Source organism: Lynx rufus, unplaced genomic scaffold (genome assembly GCF_022079265.1).
Source record: "Lynx rufus isolate CCGP_SWC_20201006 ecotype Redwood Valley unplaced genomic scaffold, mLynRuf1.p SCAF_2, whole genome shotgun sequence".
Lineage (NCBI taxonomy): Eukaryota > Metazoa > Chordata > Mammalia > Carnivora > Felidae > Lynx > Lynx rufus.
The window spans coordinates 157,619,541-157,637,117 of NW_025814834.1; the positions used below are offsets into that span (position 1 = coordinate 157,619,541).

At 43.0% G+C, this 17,577-nt stretch overlaps 1 protein-coding gene across 1 annotated transcript in view; it reads right to left on the reverse strand.

Annotated features, from left to right (window-relative positions):
- AK5 (adenylate kinase 5) overlaps positions 1-17,577 on the reverse strand; it is a 258,512-nt gene that overhangs the window by 3,431 nt on the left and 237,504 nt on the right. Inside the window, exon 13 of the mRNA XM_047083085.1 lies at positions 16,891-17,082. Within this exon, the coding sequence (XP_046939041.1) occupies positions 16,891-17,082 (192 nt within the window). The remainder of the gene's footprint in view (positions 1-16,890; positions 17,083-17,577) is intronic.

Consider the following 17,577-nt stretch of genomic DNA (forward strand, 5'->3'; position numbering starts at 1 on the left):
GAGGCTCTGAAAGATGAATTAAATTTCCCAAGGTCCTACAGCTAAGTAAGTGGCAGGGACCTGGTGGAAACCAAGGTCTCTGACTCCAAAGTCCTTGCACTTCCCGACCACATTAGAATATGTCCACCAGCTCAAAATGGCTGCTTGGCTGAATTTGGTTGGGGCAACAAGGAGTGAAGCTGGAATGGTAGGCCTGTGTTGATCATAAAGAGGCTTATAGATTCTGTTACATGATAATGGGAATTACGTAAGGGTTTTTAAAGTATGAGTTGATACAATCAAACGGGTACACAGAAGCTGATAAATGTTTGCTTAGTCAAAAAATTGCAGGAGGGTTGAAGTGCAAGGCAAAGAGCACTGTAGTAGGAGCCATGATACCTGTATTAATCCCCAGTCGGCTTCAGGACTCGGACTAGACATTCATCCTCCTGGTGCCTCAGTTTCCTCCTCTGTTCTATAAAGGGACTGATGACAGACGTGTAACCTCCAGGTTCGGTTCCAGCTCTGATACCCTATGCTATTCCAAATCTCAGTTCACGTTTTTGTGGGGATCAGGCGCCCATCAGTGGGCATCAGGACTGCTGAGTTTAGTTTGGTGTTGCCAGTCAAGCTGAGCCTGGAGTGGATATGTATTTGAAGATAATGAGAGCCTTCTCTGTGGAGAGACCAGCATGTGCAAAGGGATAGAAATCTGCAAGCACCTGGAGTTTTCAGGGATCAGTGGGTCTTTGTTGGGGACAGAGCAAATGCTGCTTGAGTTGGAGGAAGAACAGGAGGCTGGAAAAATAGGTCGGGAGGAGGTTGTGCCTCCATAGATTTACCTATTCTGGACATTTTCTATAAATGGAATCATATAGTGTATGGGTTTTTTTTATTTTTATTTTTCACTAAGCACTGTCTTCATGGTTCACCCATGTTGTATGGGTGTCTACTGTGTTCCTTTTTCTGGCCCCATAATGCCTTATCTTTAACCTGCATGTACAAGACATGCTTTGGAATGCCTGCCTTCCTGACATCACTTTTCAGCAAATCTGCTGCTGCTCGCTGCCCTGCTGAACCTGCCCTTGCCTTATCAAACCCTATAAGGAGGGAAGATTGTTAACTCACTTTCCTTGGCCCCTCTCAGGTTCCCTTCTGTGTAGTGGGCATGGGTAAGAAGGTAGCAATCCATTAACACTTAGCTTATTGTTTACACTGTCCATGACATTATTAGTGGCAGGTCTCTGGTCCCCCTGTTCAGTGGATTCTCACACGGAGAATATTTTAAAAGAACAATAAGGGACTTTTAGAGATTTTCATGTTACTCCTGGGTAAGTCAAAAGAAATGGAAAAGAACCAATTTACTAAAGTGCATTTTAAGTTACAGAAACTATTCTCAGTGCTTACAACTTTAGCTAATTTAAACCCACTAACAGGGTGCCAGTGTTTAACACCCTTAGTGAACAGATAAGAATCCTGTAAACTGGGGGCGCCTGGGTGGCTCAGTCAGTTAAGCGTCCAACTTTGGCTCAGGTCATGATCTCATGGCTTGTGAGTTTGAGCTCCGTGTCAGGCTCTGTGCTGACAGCTCAGAGCCTGGAGCCTGCTTCAGATTCTGTGTCTCCCTCTCTCTCTGCCCCTCCCCTGCTTACGCTCTCTCTCTGTCTCTTAATAATAAATAAACATTAAAAAAAAAAAAAAGAAAAAGAAAAAGAGACCTGTAAACTGTTTTGTGTGAAGGGGACTTCCTCAGTAATTGAGCAAACTTAAAAGACCCCCAATTCTGAATCAGCAGAGTCAGAATGTATGAAGCTTTAATATATTTCATTTAATTGAAACCTAGATAAGTGGATGTGCTTTTGACTTTAAGAACCTATCTTTTTGAGTCAAAGACTTAATATAAAATCCTGCAATAAGTGATCAGTAGAGGAAGTGTTTTTTTTAACAATAAAAGAAAAAAAAAAGCTACCAGCAAGTGAACAGGAAATAGGATTGAATTTCTGAGTTTTCACCTGACTTCTCAAAGGAGAGCAGGCAGTGATAATATTTCCCGCAGTCAGCAGAACATACTGCTAAATTAGGAAAGTCGTTACACTGCCTTAGGAATTGCAGGCTTTGTCTACTCCTTCTTTTTCATTCTGTGAAGTGAATCTGCAAACCATAAAACGGCTGGTTCCAACACTGCCCAGGTCTAGTTGTGTTTCTCCTGAATTTCCCACGCTGTGACAAACAGGGCTGGAGTTTTAGTTTTGTTTTTCATGTATTGGCGCCATGGGGCTTCTGAGACTGACCCAGGCTGCCACTGGTTTACGACTGTTGTGTGCACCACCTTCTTACTCTTTTCATCTTGTCCTCTGAGCCAGACGGAGCCTCACACCGCAGGGATCCCTCACCACCAGACGAAGCTCCGCAAAGGCAAAGCCCTTAATATGCAGCACCTGCGTGCTGTCTGGATGCATTCTTCAAAAGTTAGGGTTATGTAAATGACGCTTCCGGGACTCCTCCAATTCACATATCCAGTCAGGACACAGATTTCTCCTTATTCTCAAGGCCGTAGGAAGCAAGAGGGCTATGTATACCTTTACTTTAGAGAGCTTTTAGGACAAGCATTAGCAACAATTTTAGGCTGATTTATAATCTGCATATTAATGGCTTCTCTGTACATAGGATTTTCCAAAGCACAAGCATTTAAAATCTTTCCTTCTTTTTCCTCTTCCTCCCAATTTTGCCTGAAGTTTAAATTTGGCTGGCAGCTCTTTTCATAGACATCCACAAAATTCTAAAACATATCGTATCAGTCATTTCCCTGTTTAAAATACCAGCAGTATTTAGTTGGAACTTTCTAACATGGTCTAGAACTGTACTATCCAATGCAGTAGCCATAGGGGGCTTCTGAACACTTGAAAGGCAGCCAGTATAACCGAGGAGCTGACTTTTTAATGCTATGTAGTTAAAATCAATCTAACTTTTAAAACTGGTACTTGGACTCCCTTATTAGAAAATTCAAAAATATATTGGAACAACTAGAGCATGTGAGATCTGCCATTTAACCACAAATTTTATGGAATATAAATACGATCTATTTCTGATGAAAATTTAGCATCTGAATTGTGTTATGCTTAAGTACTGGATTTTGAAGACATATTAGAAAATAAAGTATCTCATAATTTTTATATTGATGGCATGTTGAGAAGCTAAGACTTAGGATATATCAGGTTCAATAAAATCTATTTTCAAGCTCATTTCATTTGGTTCTACTTATTTTTTTCTTGTTAATGTGACTACTAGGAAATTTTAAATCTATGTATGTGGCCCACGTTCTATTTCTGTTGGACCATGCTGGGCTAGCAAATTTGTTGAATGAAAGAGGAATGAATGAATGGATTCAGGTCCTTCATGGTCTTGCTTTAGCCTTGCTTTCTGGTCTAGTGTGTTACTGCTTTCGTTCATCGGCTCTGCACTAGCTACATCTTGTGCTAACATTCTTGGGCTCTTCCATGTGTCAGTGCCTTTGTCTCCTTCTCCTCTGTCCGTTATGAACTTGTATTCATCCTTTAGGACCTGTTCAAATGTCGTCTTTTCTCTGAAGCCCTCACCTACCTTTCCAGGTTCAGTACTCCCAAAGGCCCAGAACATTCTGTAAATCTTATTACTATATTTACCACTTTGCTGTGGTGCAGAATTTCATGGGTGTCTTTTCCTCTTGGAATTCCTGGCATTAACCACCATGCCTTGGACATCAGAGATGCCCCAGTCTTCTGTTGGCTTCTAGAATCCATGGCAGGGGCTCCTGGAGACGTTGTGAGTTAAAGTGAAGCCCAGTGAATGGACTGCCCTGAGCTGGCCAAAGGCAGAGCCTGCCACGTGACTGGAGCAACCACAGGGGAAGGAAATCAAGAAAGTGAATAGAAGAGCACAGGGTCTGGAGTTCTCTTCTGCCTACTGTTCTGGGAGGCAGGATGCAGACACGCACTGAGCACAACTCATTTCAACAGGACCACAGGGGAGCAAAGCAGATTGCACTGAATCAAAAGCTCTTTTCGGGGAATCTAGTGCAGGCCTGACAGGAAGGGCGGGGGGTGGAGAGACTAGTCAAGCAGAATAATGAAGAATGAGTTTCTTAAGACTCTGGGAGACAGATGGAAGATTTATGCCTCATTTGTCAGGTGAGAGGACAAAACCTTGGGGCTCCTTGAAGTCACCTGCCCTTTCGTGCACCTCTTTTTACTGGGCAGGCAGGAGGATGGAGAGCTGTCTCCAAACCCAGGCTGCTACTGGCACTCACCCAGGGCAGCTCCAGCCCGAACCCGGCACGCTTCACACTCAGAACCGAGAAGCAAACTCAGCGGGGGAGGGGCATTGATAGAAGAGGCCAAATAGCCAGGAACTGAGAAGTCCAGAAGCTTTTCTGCATTCAAAAACCTCTTCTCAGGGGGACATGGAGAGAGAAGGAAGTGCAAACGAATGGGTTAAAAAAAGACTGCTTAAAATAGCTCAACAATCTCTCCTACTAGACACAAAAGCCTTAATAAGGGTGTTCCAGTTCCTGCACAGTTGTTAGTAGTAGACAAAACAACCAAACTAGAAACAAACCGGTTGAACAAATTATAGGATATCCATGTTATAGAATATTACATGACTACTAAAAAGAAAACACTGTGACGTCTGTATTGGCTTCCAGAGAAATGTGTACAGGATAGTATTTTCATGAAATCAGAACTTTCCACCATGGGGTATGTGTATTTATACAAAGTAGATTGGTCAGGGTCAGAGAATGAGAGAGAGAGAGAGAGAGAGAGAGAGAGAGAGCGTGCATGTGTGTGTGTGGGGGGGGGAGACAGAAAAGGAGGGAGAGACAAGAGGAGGAGGAAGAGTAGGATTGGGGAGGGAAGGTAGAAAGATACACAATAAACTGTTCACGCTGGTTATTCGAGGGGAGTAAGGTTGGAGGTATTAAGGCATTGCTAATTGTTTTATTTATATATACATTTATACACACATACACACATAGATACTTCTCCTTGCTTATTATATTAAGTACTTATTACTTTAGTAATTTAAAAAAATCCTTTGAAATAAGGATTTGAAATAAGCCACCAATGTGAACACTTGACAGTTTTAACACAGCTGGGACCACTGAATCACCTGCTAATGCTTTTCTCTCCTTAGTCTGTTTGATCTTCAGAGAATCTGAAGAGAAACCCCCTCTCACCTCCTGCGGCATAGGATCTGGTGAGCACCCCTTGCTACAGCCTCTCCCAGTTTCCCACCAAAATACCCATGGAGACCCAGAAAAAGATGAATGGCTACAGAATTCTGAAAACTTGGATTGCTACCTGTTGCCAGTGGATTTAGATTCCATAATCTGCTCCTGACTTAGAAAATGACCAGAAAAGCAGGCATCTGCCATTCTGCTATGTGGTTACGACTTTCAAAGACAAGAGTGGTTCTCCCTAAGTCCCACCAGGACATCTTTTTCTAAATCTAATTTAAGATTGTATTACCAAAAGAAAAACTAAAGAGAGAGGGGGTAACATGTCCCGAAGGATGGATCCTGACGCAGGAGGGGAAGCAGGAAGAGGCATAGGAGCAAGTGCATCTCGGGGTGGTAGTGGTCCCTGCTCAGCATGCCTCAACCCCCAAATCCCACATTCGGTGTGAGCCTCCCTGATGCACCCCAGTGTGCCTTCCAGCATGAGATCCAACAGGACCAGACCTGAGTGCCACTGGTCCTGAAGCACACATGAAGTGAGATTAACAATCACCTGCACATCATGTGGGCCATGAGATTCCCTTCCACCCCACCTCCTAATTGAAGGACACAGCAAATTATAGTTTCCAAAGATGGTTGCAACAATATCTCCCACCCCACATACTCTTCTGAATATGACCTTGCTACTCACTCATCAGGAGACGAACTATAATCCCCTTCCCCTTGAACCTGGGCTGGCCTTAGGGACATTCTTAGAACCAATAGAATGCAGTAGAAGTGAGGCTGTGTGATCTCGGTGTGGCCAGAAGAAGCCTTGCAGCTCCTGCCTTGGCCTTTGGGAACATTCACTCACTGGAGGCTCCCGTTGGGGCACCACCCTTTGGAACCCAGGAGCAGTCCTGTGAGAAGTGCAAGCCGTTCTAGAGAAGTCACGTGCAGGTGTCTGGCTGTTCCAGCTAAGCCAGCCCGGTTCAGGCACCAGACATGTGAATGAGGTTCCATCTTTGAAATGGACATAGCAGCCCTCTCCGTGGGAGCCCCCAGTTTGAGTCATCCCAGCTGAGCCCCAAATGCCATGGGGCCAAGAAGTACCATCCCTACTGTGCTTTTTCCAAACTCCCGAAGCACAGAAGCCACAACTATCAAGTAACGGCTGTTGATTTATGCCACTAAGTTGTGGAATGGCTTGTTACACAGCGATAGATAATCAGAATATAGAGGATGTGTAAACTTAAACAAACTGAGGTTTCTGGGGGGGAACAAAACTAGAAACAGACAAAGGGCACACTATTCCAGAGATTCAGAAGGAAAGAAGATCTCTGATAATCATATAATATAGAAACTAGAAAAGTTTTAAATACAATTTTTTGAATACTCAACAATAAATATTTATTGAGTAGTTTTTTTTTTTTTCTTATGTGCCAGGCATTATGCTACACTCTGGGAATAAAGGTGTGAACAAGACAGACCTAATTCTTCCCACTACAGAATTTACTTTCCATTGGTGGCCACAGACATGTAAAGAAGTAATTATAATGAAGCATGATAAATACAAAGATGGAGAAAGAAACAGTGCTATACAAACACACAGGAGGGAAAGTTAATGGATACTACTGCTAGTTTAAACTGTATGTAAGAAGACATGGTTGCTATGAAGTAACAGCAGGCAGTCATGAAATGAGAACAGGCTTGGTGAAAAGGCAACAGGATAAGAAGAAAAGAATGAGCCGGGCAAACAGAAAACACACATGAGAATTAAGATAAATACTGGTAACTAGGGAGCAGGAGCAATAGTGTGAAAAGCTGAACCGGAATGGTGGAAGACACATTTGGTTTTTTTTCCTAGAAAGTCGAGAGCACAGAAATGAAAACCACAGAGTGGGTTATAGATTGAGAACTGTGCTCTCCAATGCAGAAATCACTGCCATGTGTTGCTCTCGAGCACTTGAGGTGTGTGGCTACTCTGAACTGAGCTGTGCTGTCAGCTCAAATACACACTGGGTTTCAAAGACTTGATAACAACATCAGCATCACCCGTTTCTTTTTCCTGTTTAAATTTTTTAAAAAACATTTATTCATTTTTGGGAGAGAGAGAGACAGAGCACAACCTGGGGAGGGGCAGAGAGAGAGGGAGACACAGAAACTGAAGCAGGGTCCAGGCTGTGAGCTGTCAGCACACAGCCCGACATGGGGCTCAGAACCACAAACCAAGAGATCATGAGCTAAGCCCAAGTCGGATGCTTAACCGACTGAGCCACCCACGTGCCCCTCTTTTTAGTGTTTAAAATATGGCTACTAGAAAACTTAAAATTGCATATATGGGTCACATTATATTTCTCTAGGACAGAGCTAATATAGAAGGAACAGAGTGAGATCTAAGAATTTGATGTTTTTGAGGAGTTTTGAGGAGAAAAAAGGAATAAGGTACCTAAAAAATAATCAAAGAATAATTACCCCAAACTCTCAAGTTAAACAAACAAGAAAAGGTGTCTCTGCCAGTGGGAATCGGTGAAGTGAGACTGATATCTGGACAGAAGTTTTGAATGACATGGAAAAATTGAAAAAAAAAAAATCTTTAAAGATACCAGCTGAAAAAAGTTGACTTCTGAATTTGTCTATGCCTTTTCCTCCATAACACTAAATGCTTGAAAACAGTAGAGCATGTTTTCTCCATTTTGATAGAAATATATCATGACCTAAAAGTTTTATATTCAGTGACACTGATATGTGTGTATAAAGCCACTAAAGCAATATTCTCAGATGTTCACAGAAAAATTGAACTAAAAACTAGTTTGAGTTATTTTAGCCAACCGAAGGAAGAATCAAAATTAAGAACTCAAGGGGCGCCTGGCTGGCTCAGTCTGTTAAGGGTCTGATTCTTACTCTTGATCTCGGCTCAGGTCATGATCTCATGGTTTGTGGGATCGAGCCCCAAGCCGGGGTCTGTGCTGACACCTCAGAGCCTGCTTGGGATTTTCTCTCTTCCTCTCTGTCTGCTCCTCTCCCACTCACACACATTCTCTCTCTCTCTCAAAATAAATAAACTTTAAGGAAAATTTAAGAACTCAAGTACAGAGAATTCCAAGTATAAAAGTAATTTTGGGTTTTCCTTTACTTGTGTTAGACTGCACACTTAGGGATCCAGCCCATTAAGGGTTATCAAGGGGTGAAGTCTGACCTTAGGTGCCTTCTGCCTCCACTCCTTCCATGGTAGTGCCAGCAGCTGCATTTCTCATTCTTTATCTCTGGGTTCACAAGAAGTCCTCTGTTAGGTTGGATGACTACCCAGAACAACAATGGGTGTTGCACTATTTCAGGACTTACTAAAAATGGCTAAACTCTTTATGAAGTTGGGACACTGTAGCAGAAAAATTGCCCAACAAGAAACTTAATTTCTCCTCTATAAAAGCAGAGAGAGTTGCCAAGGAACTCGATTTCCTGCATCTGTAAAACTGCATGTGTAATGAGTCATTGGCCTCTTTTTTTTTCTTTTTTTAAGTTTATTTATTTATTTTGAGAGAGAGAGGGAGTGGCACAGGGGCAGTGAGAGAGGGGGACAGAATCCCAAGCAGGCTCCTCACTGTCAGTGAGGAACCGGACACAGGGCTGATCCCACGAACGGTGAGATCATGACCCGAGCAGAGATTGAGTCAGACGCTTAACTGACTGAGCCACACAGGCGGCCCCTCCTTTTTTTTTTTTTTTTTTAAATTAAGACTAATAAATAGCCCAGGGACAGTTATCATCTGTTATCAAGCCCTCTTCATCTATGGCCTGGGATGTCTCTGGGCTGATTATACCATGAAGAAAAAGTATGAAACAAGTGGAGAAAAACAAATGTAAGAAATATATCAAAATGTTCCTTAGTGAGGTTATCTTTGGACGGAAGAATTCTTATCTTTATACTCCTAGATTTTAAAGTGTATTTCTTTTTTAAAAGTAGCTGTTACTTTTATAGTTAGCAAAAAGAGAAGTTTGAAATATCAGTTTATACAATTCTGCATATGCCACTGGAGGTAGCTATTTCTGGCGTTTCTCCCAGCTCACAACAAGCCCTTCTCTTCTGGGAATACCTTATCCCCCACCCAGTTCCCAGGGAGGAGTCCCAGGCAGCCATGTGTGTGTATATGGGTCAGGTTTTAATGCAAATGCTACCTCCTCGGAGACTTTCCCAACACACCCACCTACAATACTCACCCCCCAACACCTTAGTCTGTTTTGTTTTATGCATAGAGATTATCCTATCAGCAATTATTTTACTTTCTTATGTGCCATTTTTACCTTTTCAGTGAGGGGTTTATCTTGGTTATTGCTGTGTCCCCAGCACCGAGAACAGTATCTGACATGCAGTGCGCACTCAACAAAGTATCACACAAAAAATGACCACACCTGCCTGGCCAGAGAGGAGCAGGGAGAAGGCTGTGAGCAAAGCAAAGCAATTCACAACATTTCTGCCTGAATTTGGAGCTGTTGTGCTCACATGTGGACACAGCGCTTGTAGGGTGGCCATATTCTGGCTTCTGGGCCAAAGAAAGAAAAATCCGGATGACGAGAGAAGAAGGCATGTGTGAAAAGCAAGAGAGACCTGGTCCCACAGCCTTCTTGGGCCTGCTGTGTTTCAGCTGTGGACTGCATGGCTTATCATCAAGTTTTGTGTTTTCGGTCAGGCTGGAGTTGGTGGCTCTTATCTACAAGCAAGGAGCCCTAATCGATAGATCTACAGCTACAATCATGTTTTAAAAATTCATAGCAGTAAGATTTGGAGGAAACAGGGACACCTGGGTGGCTCAGTCGGTTAAGCGTCCGACTTCAGCTCAGGTCATGATCTTGCAGTCCGTGAGTTCGAGCCCCGCATCGGGCTCTGTGCTGACAGCTCAGAGCCTGGAGCCTGTTTCAGATTCTGTGTCTCCCTCTCTCTCTGACCCTCCCCGTTCATGCTCTGTCTCTCTCTGTCTCAAAAATAAATAAATACATACATACATACATACATACATACATACATACATAGAGTTTTGGAGGAAATACTCTAGAATGTTTGCCTATGAGTGGTGGCTCTACCTAGTTTTTATATTTTCTAAAATAAGTTTGTATTACTTTTATGATTAGAAAATAATATAGGGGCGCCTGGGTGGCTCAGTCAATTGAGTGTCCGACTTGTGATTTCAGCTCATGTCATGATTAAGCCCTGGGTTAAGGTCATGGGATTAAGCCCTGAGTTGGGCTCTGGCTAAGCATGGAGCCTGCTTAAAATTCTCTCTTTCTCGGGGCGCCTGGGTGGTGCAGTCGGTTGAGCGTCCGACTTCAGCCAGGTCACCATCTCGCGGTCCGTGAGTTCGAGCCCCGCGTCAGGCTCTGGGCTGATGGCTCAGAGCCTGGAGCCTGTTTCCGATTCTGTGTCTCCCTCTCTCTCTGCCCCTCCCCTGTTCATGCTCTGTCTCTCTCTGTCCCAAAAATAAATAAACGTTGAAAAAAAATATTAAAAAAAAAATTCTCTCTTTCTCTTTCTCTCTCTCTCTCTCTCTTTCTCTCTCTCCCTCCCTCCCTCTGCCATTGTCTCTGTCCCTCTCCTTGCCTTGTGTGCACACTCTTTCTCTCAAATAAAAAAAAGAACAAAAATCTATAATCTTCTTATATAGAAAGAATATAAGGTGATAGGCCTGGAGGAGTCCAGGAGGTCCTATTCTGTCCATCCATCTTAGTTTAGGACGAAGAAGGGAGAGGTTACACAGTGAAATCACTCACCCAAATTCACAAAGCTCCTTCATACAACACATCAGGCTTTCTGAGGTCCAGCACAGTATTTTCTCCACCAAAGGTCTTTGGCCAGTTGCTGTGCTTTTTACCCTAAATTGCTATATTTCAATTTTTATTCCTTACTGCCTGCCTGCCTGCCTGCCTTCCTTCCTTCCTTCCTTCCTTCCTTCCTTCCTTCCTTCCTTCCCTCCTTTCTTTCTTCCTTCCTTATTTTCTTTCTTCTTAAATAATGAATCCTCTCACTCAAGACAAAATAAACGCTTCCTTTTAGGGGTTAATTCTAGTGAGTGGGTGTGGCTATCCTACTGCTGTGTTGGGACAGTTTCTATGGCAGCTGTCCAGACTCATAGGAAAGCAGTGCCACGGTTGATTAATGATGTCTGCCCTGAGCACAGGGAGAAGAGAGTGGATGAAGAAAAGTTCTGTTTCTCAGATGCAGAGCAAAGCTGCCTTTATGAGACAGGGAAAACACTTGGAAAGTCAGGGGATCCATCTGTATCACGTATGCCTCTATCCCCTGGTTTATGTTCTAAGGAGTTCTAACTGTGTTGTATAATGATGGCATAATAAAGGCATAAATAGTAAGGCAGTGGCTGTGCAAATTCCCCTTTACTTTTTGGGTACCTTTGTCTGAAATTGCATTGCACTTTTTTCAGCTAGCTGGCAGCCAAAAGGGCTGACTGTCGTTAGGCAGGGGTGTCAGCCAATGGGTAACTGGGCAACACGGAGGCCTGAAGGAGGTGCTTGTGCAGGGTGGTATATTTCTGGGCTGGCCCATGACGTGTCTCTAATTCCTAAGTAAATCTCACTGAACTACTGATTTGTCTTGCTTGCATCTAGAAGTGCATTCACCACTCCTACCTAATTTTAAGAAAACTCCTTAAATGATCCAAGAACCCACCTGGATGGTATGCGACCCTGCCTTGGGCTCAATAAACCAACGAGATGGGGAGGAGGTGCTAACAATCCAAAGAACATCAAACTGTCACTTAGAATCCAGGGGGAGATGAAGCTGTTGGAAGATGCCAGGGCAGAGAACTATAGACCAATTTCCCTGATGAAAATGGATGCAAAAATCCTCAACAAGATATTAGCCAACTGGCTCCAACAATACATTAAAAAAATTATTCACCACGACCAAGCAGGATTTATACCTGGGATGCAGGGCTGGTTCGATATCCACAAAACAATTAATATGATTCATCACATCAATAAAAGAAAGGACAAGAACCATATGATCCTCTCAATAGATGCAGAGAAAGCATTTGACAAAATACAGTATCCTTTCTTGATAAAAATCCTCAAGAAACTAGGGGTAGAAGGAGGATAACTTGAGATCATAAAAGCCATATATGAATGACCCAACGCTAATATCATCCTCAATGGGGAAAAACTGACAGCTTTCCCCCTAATGTCAGGAACAAGACAGGGATGTCCACTCTCACCACTGTTATTCAACATAGTATTGGAAGTCTTAGCCTCTGCAATCAGACAACACAAAGAAATAAAAGGCATCCAAATCGGCCAGGAGGAGGTCAAACTTTCACTCTTCGCAGATGACATGATACTCTATGGAAAACCCACAAGATTCCACCAAAAAACTGCTAGAATTGATCCATGAATTCAGCAAAGTTGCAGGATATAAAATCAACGCACAGAAATCGGTTGCATTCCTATACACCAACAATGAAGTGACAGAGAAATCAAGGAATCGATCCCATTTATAGTTGCAACAAAAACCATAAAATAACTAGGAATAAATCTAACCAAAGAGGTGAAAAATCTATATGCTGAAAACTATAGAAAGCTTATGAAAGAAACTGAAGAAGAAACAAAAAAATGGAAAAAGATTCCATGCTCCTGGATAGGAAGAGCAAATATTGTTAAAATGCTGACACTACCCAAAGCAATCTACATATTCAATGCAATCCCTATCAAAGTAACACCAGCATTCTTCACAGAGCTAGAGCAAATAATCCTAAAATTTGTATGGAACCAGACAAGACCCTGAATAGCCAACGTGATCTTGAAAAAGAAAACCAAAGCAGGAGGCATCACAATCCCGGACTTCAAGCTATACTATAAAGTTGTAATCATCAAGACAGTATGGTACTGGCACAAGAACAGACACTCAGATCAATGGAACAGAAAAAAGAACCCAGAAATGGACCCACAAACTTATGGCCAACTAATCTTTGACAAAGCAGGAAAGAATATCCAATGGAATAAAGACAGTCTCTTCAGCAAGTGGTGCTGGGAAAACTGGACGGTGACATGCAGAAGAATGAACCTGGACCACTTTCTTACACCATATACAAAAATAAGCTCAAAATGGATGAAAGACCTAAATGTAAGACAGGAAGCCATCAAAATCCTTGAGGAGAAAGCAGGCAACAACCTCTTTGACCTTGGCTGCAGCAATTTCTTACTCAACACGTCTGCAGAGGCAAGGGAAACAAAAGCAAAAATGAACTATTGGGACTTCATCAAAATAAAAAGCTTCTGCACAGCAAAAGAAACAATCAGCAAAACTAAAAGGCAACTGACAGAACGGGAGAAGTTATTTGCAAGTGACATATCAGATAAAGGGGTAGTATCCAAAATCTAGAAAGAACTTCTCAAACTCAACACCCAAAAATCAAATAATCCAGTGAAGAAATGGGCAAAAGGCATGAATAGACACTTCTCCAAAGAAGACATCCAGGTGGCCAACCGACACATGAAAAAATGCTCAACGTCACTCATCATCAGGGAAATGCAACTCAAAGCCATAATGAGATACCACCTTACACCTGTCAGAATGGCTAACATGAACAACTCAGGCAACAACAGATGTTGGCGAGGATGCGGAGAAAGAGGATCTCTTTTGCATTATTGGTGGGAATGCAAGCTGCTGCAGCCACTCTGGAAAACAGTATGGAGGTTCCTCAAAATTCTAAAAATAGAACTACCCTACGACCCAGCAATTGCACTACTAGGCATTTATCCACGAGATACAAGTGTGCTGTTTTGAAGGGACACATGCACCCCCATGTTTATAGCAGCACTATCAACAATAGCCAAAGTATGGAAAGAGCCCAAATGTCCATCAATGGATAAATGGATAAACACGATGTGGTATATATATACAATGGATTTCTACTTGGCAATCAAAAAGAATGAAATCTTGCCATTTGCAACTATGTGGATGGAACTGGAGGGAATTATGCTAAGTGAAATTAGTCAGAGAAAGACAAAAATCATATGGCTTCACTCATCTGAGGACTTTAAGAGAGAAACAAATGAACATAAGGGAAGGGAAACAAAAATAATATAAAAACAGGGAAAGGGACAAAACAGGAGAGACTCTTAAATATAGAAAACAAACAGAGGGTTGCTGGAGGGATTGTGGGAGTGGGGGATGAGCTAAATAGGTAAGGGCATTAAGGAATTTACTTCTGAAATCATTGTTTCACTATACGCTAACTAAGTTGGATATAAATTTTAAAATTAAAAAAGAAAATTAAAAAAAAAAACAACAAAAAAAGAAGCTGGGACAGGAGCCCAGAGCCCAGAGAGCATGAAGGGACAGAGGTTTCCTCTTCCCCAAGCTTGTCCCCTTCCCCTGCTTCTCCTCCAGTCCCCAGGTAGCCCCACCGCTGGCAAACCCCACAGGCATCCGCAAACAAGTCTCACTTCCCTGCACCCAGAACCCTTGCTGTGCCCCCCAACCCCACAAAGTTGGGGATGGAGCTCCTTCATCCAGTTGGGCAGAGGCAGTGGCACAAAGGCACAAAGCACTTCCTCTGAGAGGCCCCCTGGGAGTCCTGTGGGCTGGAGCCATACTGCTCTGGAGTCAGTCTTAAATATTTGCTAACCGGATCATAAACGTCACCTCACTGCAGACCCAGCTGCCAGTGTCTCCAAAATGCATGCAAAGCTGATGAGATGATTCCAATGGAACTGGAAACTTCATTTTCCACTAACTTAGATATTTCTGGGGAGGAATCCAGAACTCAGATTTATCTGAGAACTCAGTTAGTCCTGTATCCACGTCCCAATCATTTGTGAGTGTGTAGAATTTAGGTTGGAATGATACACAAGGGGGAGAAAAGAGATTTTCTGACTCTGCCAGTGGTTAAGCTCTCAATTACTTAGGGATTTTTTCACCTGTACACATAGAAAGTGGAAGAAATTCTCTTCTATCTGGATAATTTTCTTATGTGTTCCAGGCTGCACAAAGGGTGGAAATCACTAATCTTGTAAAGGCTTTTGCAACACTGAATTCTTAAGACTCTGTTCTTACATAATGTACTTTTTTTTTTTTTTGCTTGTTTTTTTTTAATGTAAGTTTTTTGTTTGTTTGTTTTTATGTGGCAACCAGAGGTTACACAAAGCAGGGCAAATAGATTTCATCTTGCATATCAAGTCCTATTAATTGGTAGTAGCAGCCTGAGTGCTGTGCTAACAAACATTCAGAGGCCACATCTGGGTCCTGCAGGAAAGAGTGGATTAGCAATGTCTGCCTTGGTTATGGAAGCTGGGGATGGTGGCTTTCATGCCATGTATTTGATATTCCTGAGTTACATCAAGGGGCATCTTCTACACCCAGACTTCTACACCCAGGGATAAGTTCCTAGGATTCTGGAAAATGACCATTAACAGGTTTAGAAGATGAGATTCATGATCAATGGTTTCTGCCAAAGAATTGATGTAGCTGCTTCAGAGACAAGTGTGTTATTTATGACTGATGTCTCCTACTAACTTCCTGTGAATAGCAGAAAGTAGGTGCCCACTTTCTCTATTGTGCTTTTGTCCCACCCTCCCAGTGGTCTCCTGGCCCTACCTTCTCAGGATCGGTTCTCCACAAGGGTGATGGACTGAACATTCTGTCTCAACCCCTGATTGTGTTTGCCCCTGTCCCATCAACAACAGGACAGTTACTTGCCTCTGCATCAGGGTCATCCTGATCTGGTCCATGCTTCTCTGTCCATCTCCATCTCTTGTTCCTCTTTTCCTTGGCACTTTGTGTCACAGCCAAGCTGAGTTCCTTGTTCCTCCTGACCTTTTTCACTTGGGGCTCCTTCTGTATGGGGTGCCCTGCTCCTTTCACATCACCCCTCTTAGTTCTCCAGTTACCTTCCTTGATGCCTTTCCTGTCCCTTTAGACTGGTTTCAAGGGCCCCTGGAACTCACTATGTGCTCACTTTGACCCTATATTGTGATCAGAGGTTTGTCTATCTCCTCTACTAAAACCTGAAGCTCTAGCAGGCAAGAACTGCATCTATTTTCTGTATCCAAACCCCTAGGGCAATGGATGGCCCACAGGAGTGCTTCAGACATGTTTTTTAGATGAGTGGATGAAGGGGCACTGGGTAGTTTTCCCAAATTCATGAAATTAATGGTGATTCACCAGGGATTATCACCTGTGATCATTAGGTTGACACTATCCACATTTCCCCACAGTATTTTCACTGTTGTACCAAACTACCTGCCCTCTTGGCCCCAAATGCTGCTTTTCTCAATAACAGTTATTGCAAGAATTCCAAGTGCCAATTATGAACCGTGTAAAAATCTGGAGATTCAAAGTCACTGCATCTTAAATCTAGAAGAGGCCTTTTGGGCCATCCATTCAGCTGAGGTCTAGAAGACAGAACTTTATGCCTCATCCATGCCTCCCTCCTTCCCTTGCTCTATACTGGAAAAAGGAGTTGTTCTTAGCAAATTTAATGGCATCTGTGAGAACTGTATGACCAACTTTTTATGGTCTGTATTATGACAGATAATTAACTTTGATTTATACAAAGGTGAAGAGAGTAAATATTTTGGCTCAAATGGTGCAGCTGTATGCAGCTCTAATTCCCAGATCCCTTGACCAAAATTTACAGTTTTTTTCTTTTCTTGAAAAAAGAAAAAGGGGGAGGGGTAACTGGCTCATTTTGGAGAAAAGAAGTGAAATGTTTCACCTTATGTAGCTGTGTTTTCGTCTCATAGTAGGCAATCACAGGGATGGATGCTCGGTAGTAGGTTTCAAGGCGCTTGGCAATGGTGGTAGTGTTGTTTTCCACCAGAGGGCTGCTCTGGTTCCTCTGGAGAAGGCGGTTGGTCATGGTGTCTGCTGAGCAGTCCATACAGATCACCAGGTGCGGGTCTCCAATCTGGGGCGGGGGGGGGAAGCATAACACAGTCAGAAATTCCACTCTGTGATATTCTGGAAAGGCCTGAGACCCCTATTTCTTTCCCTTCCTGGTCTACTGGTTCCTCTCAAGGTCCCAGAACTACAATGGGGCAGAGCTGGGACTGGACTTCATGGCTCCTCTTTTCCAGGTCAGTGGCTTCCCACATGCTGCCTCTGAGCTGTCTCTTGCCCTCAGCTTTTGTCACCTCATAGAATATAGGGATCATATAGAATGCTACCCAATGCAGGTAATCTGTCCTCCACACTAAGGGGAGTTTCCTTTGGGAAGCCTTCCCTGACCTACTGAGGCAGAGCTAATCACTTCCTCCTTTGTACCCCATTCTATCTTACACAACCACCAGGAGCATGGTGTGACTGTGTCTGTTTTATGTGAAGTCAGTAGAACATAATGGTTGAATACACAAAGGTTGGAGTCAGGTTGTTTAGGGTCAAATCCTGGTGTGGTGACTTGTCT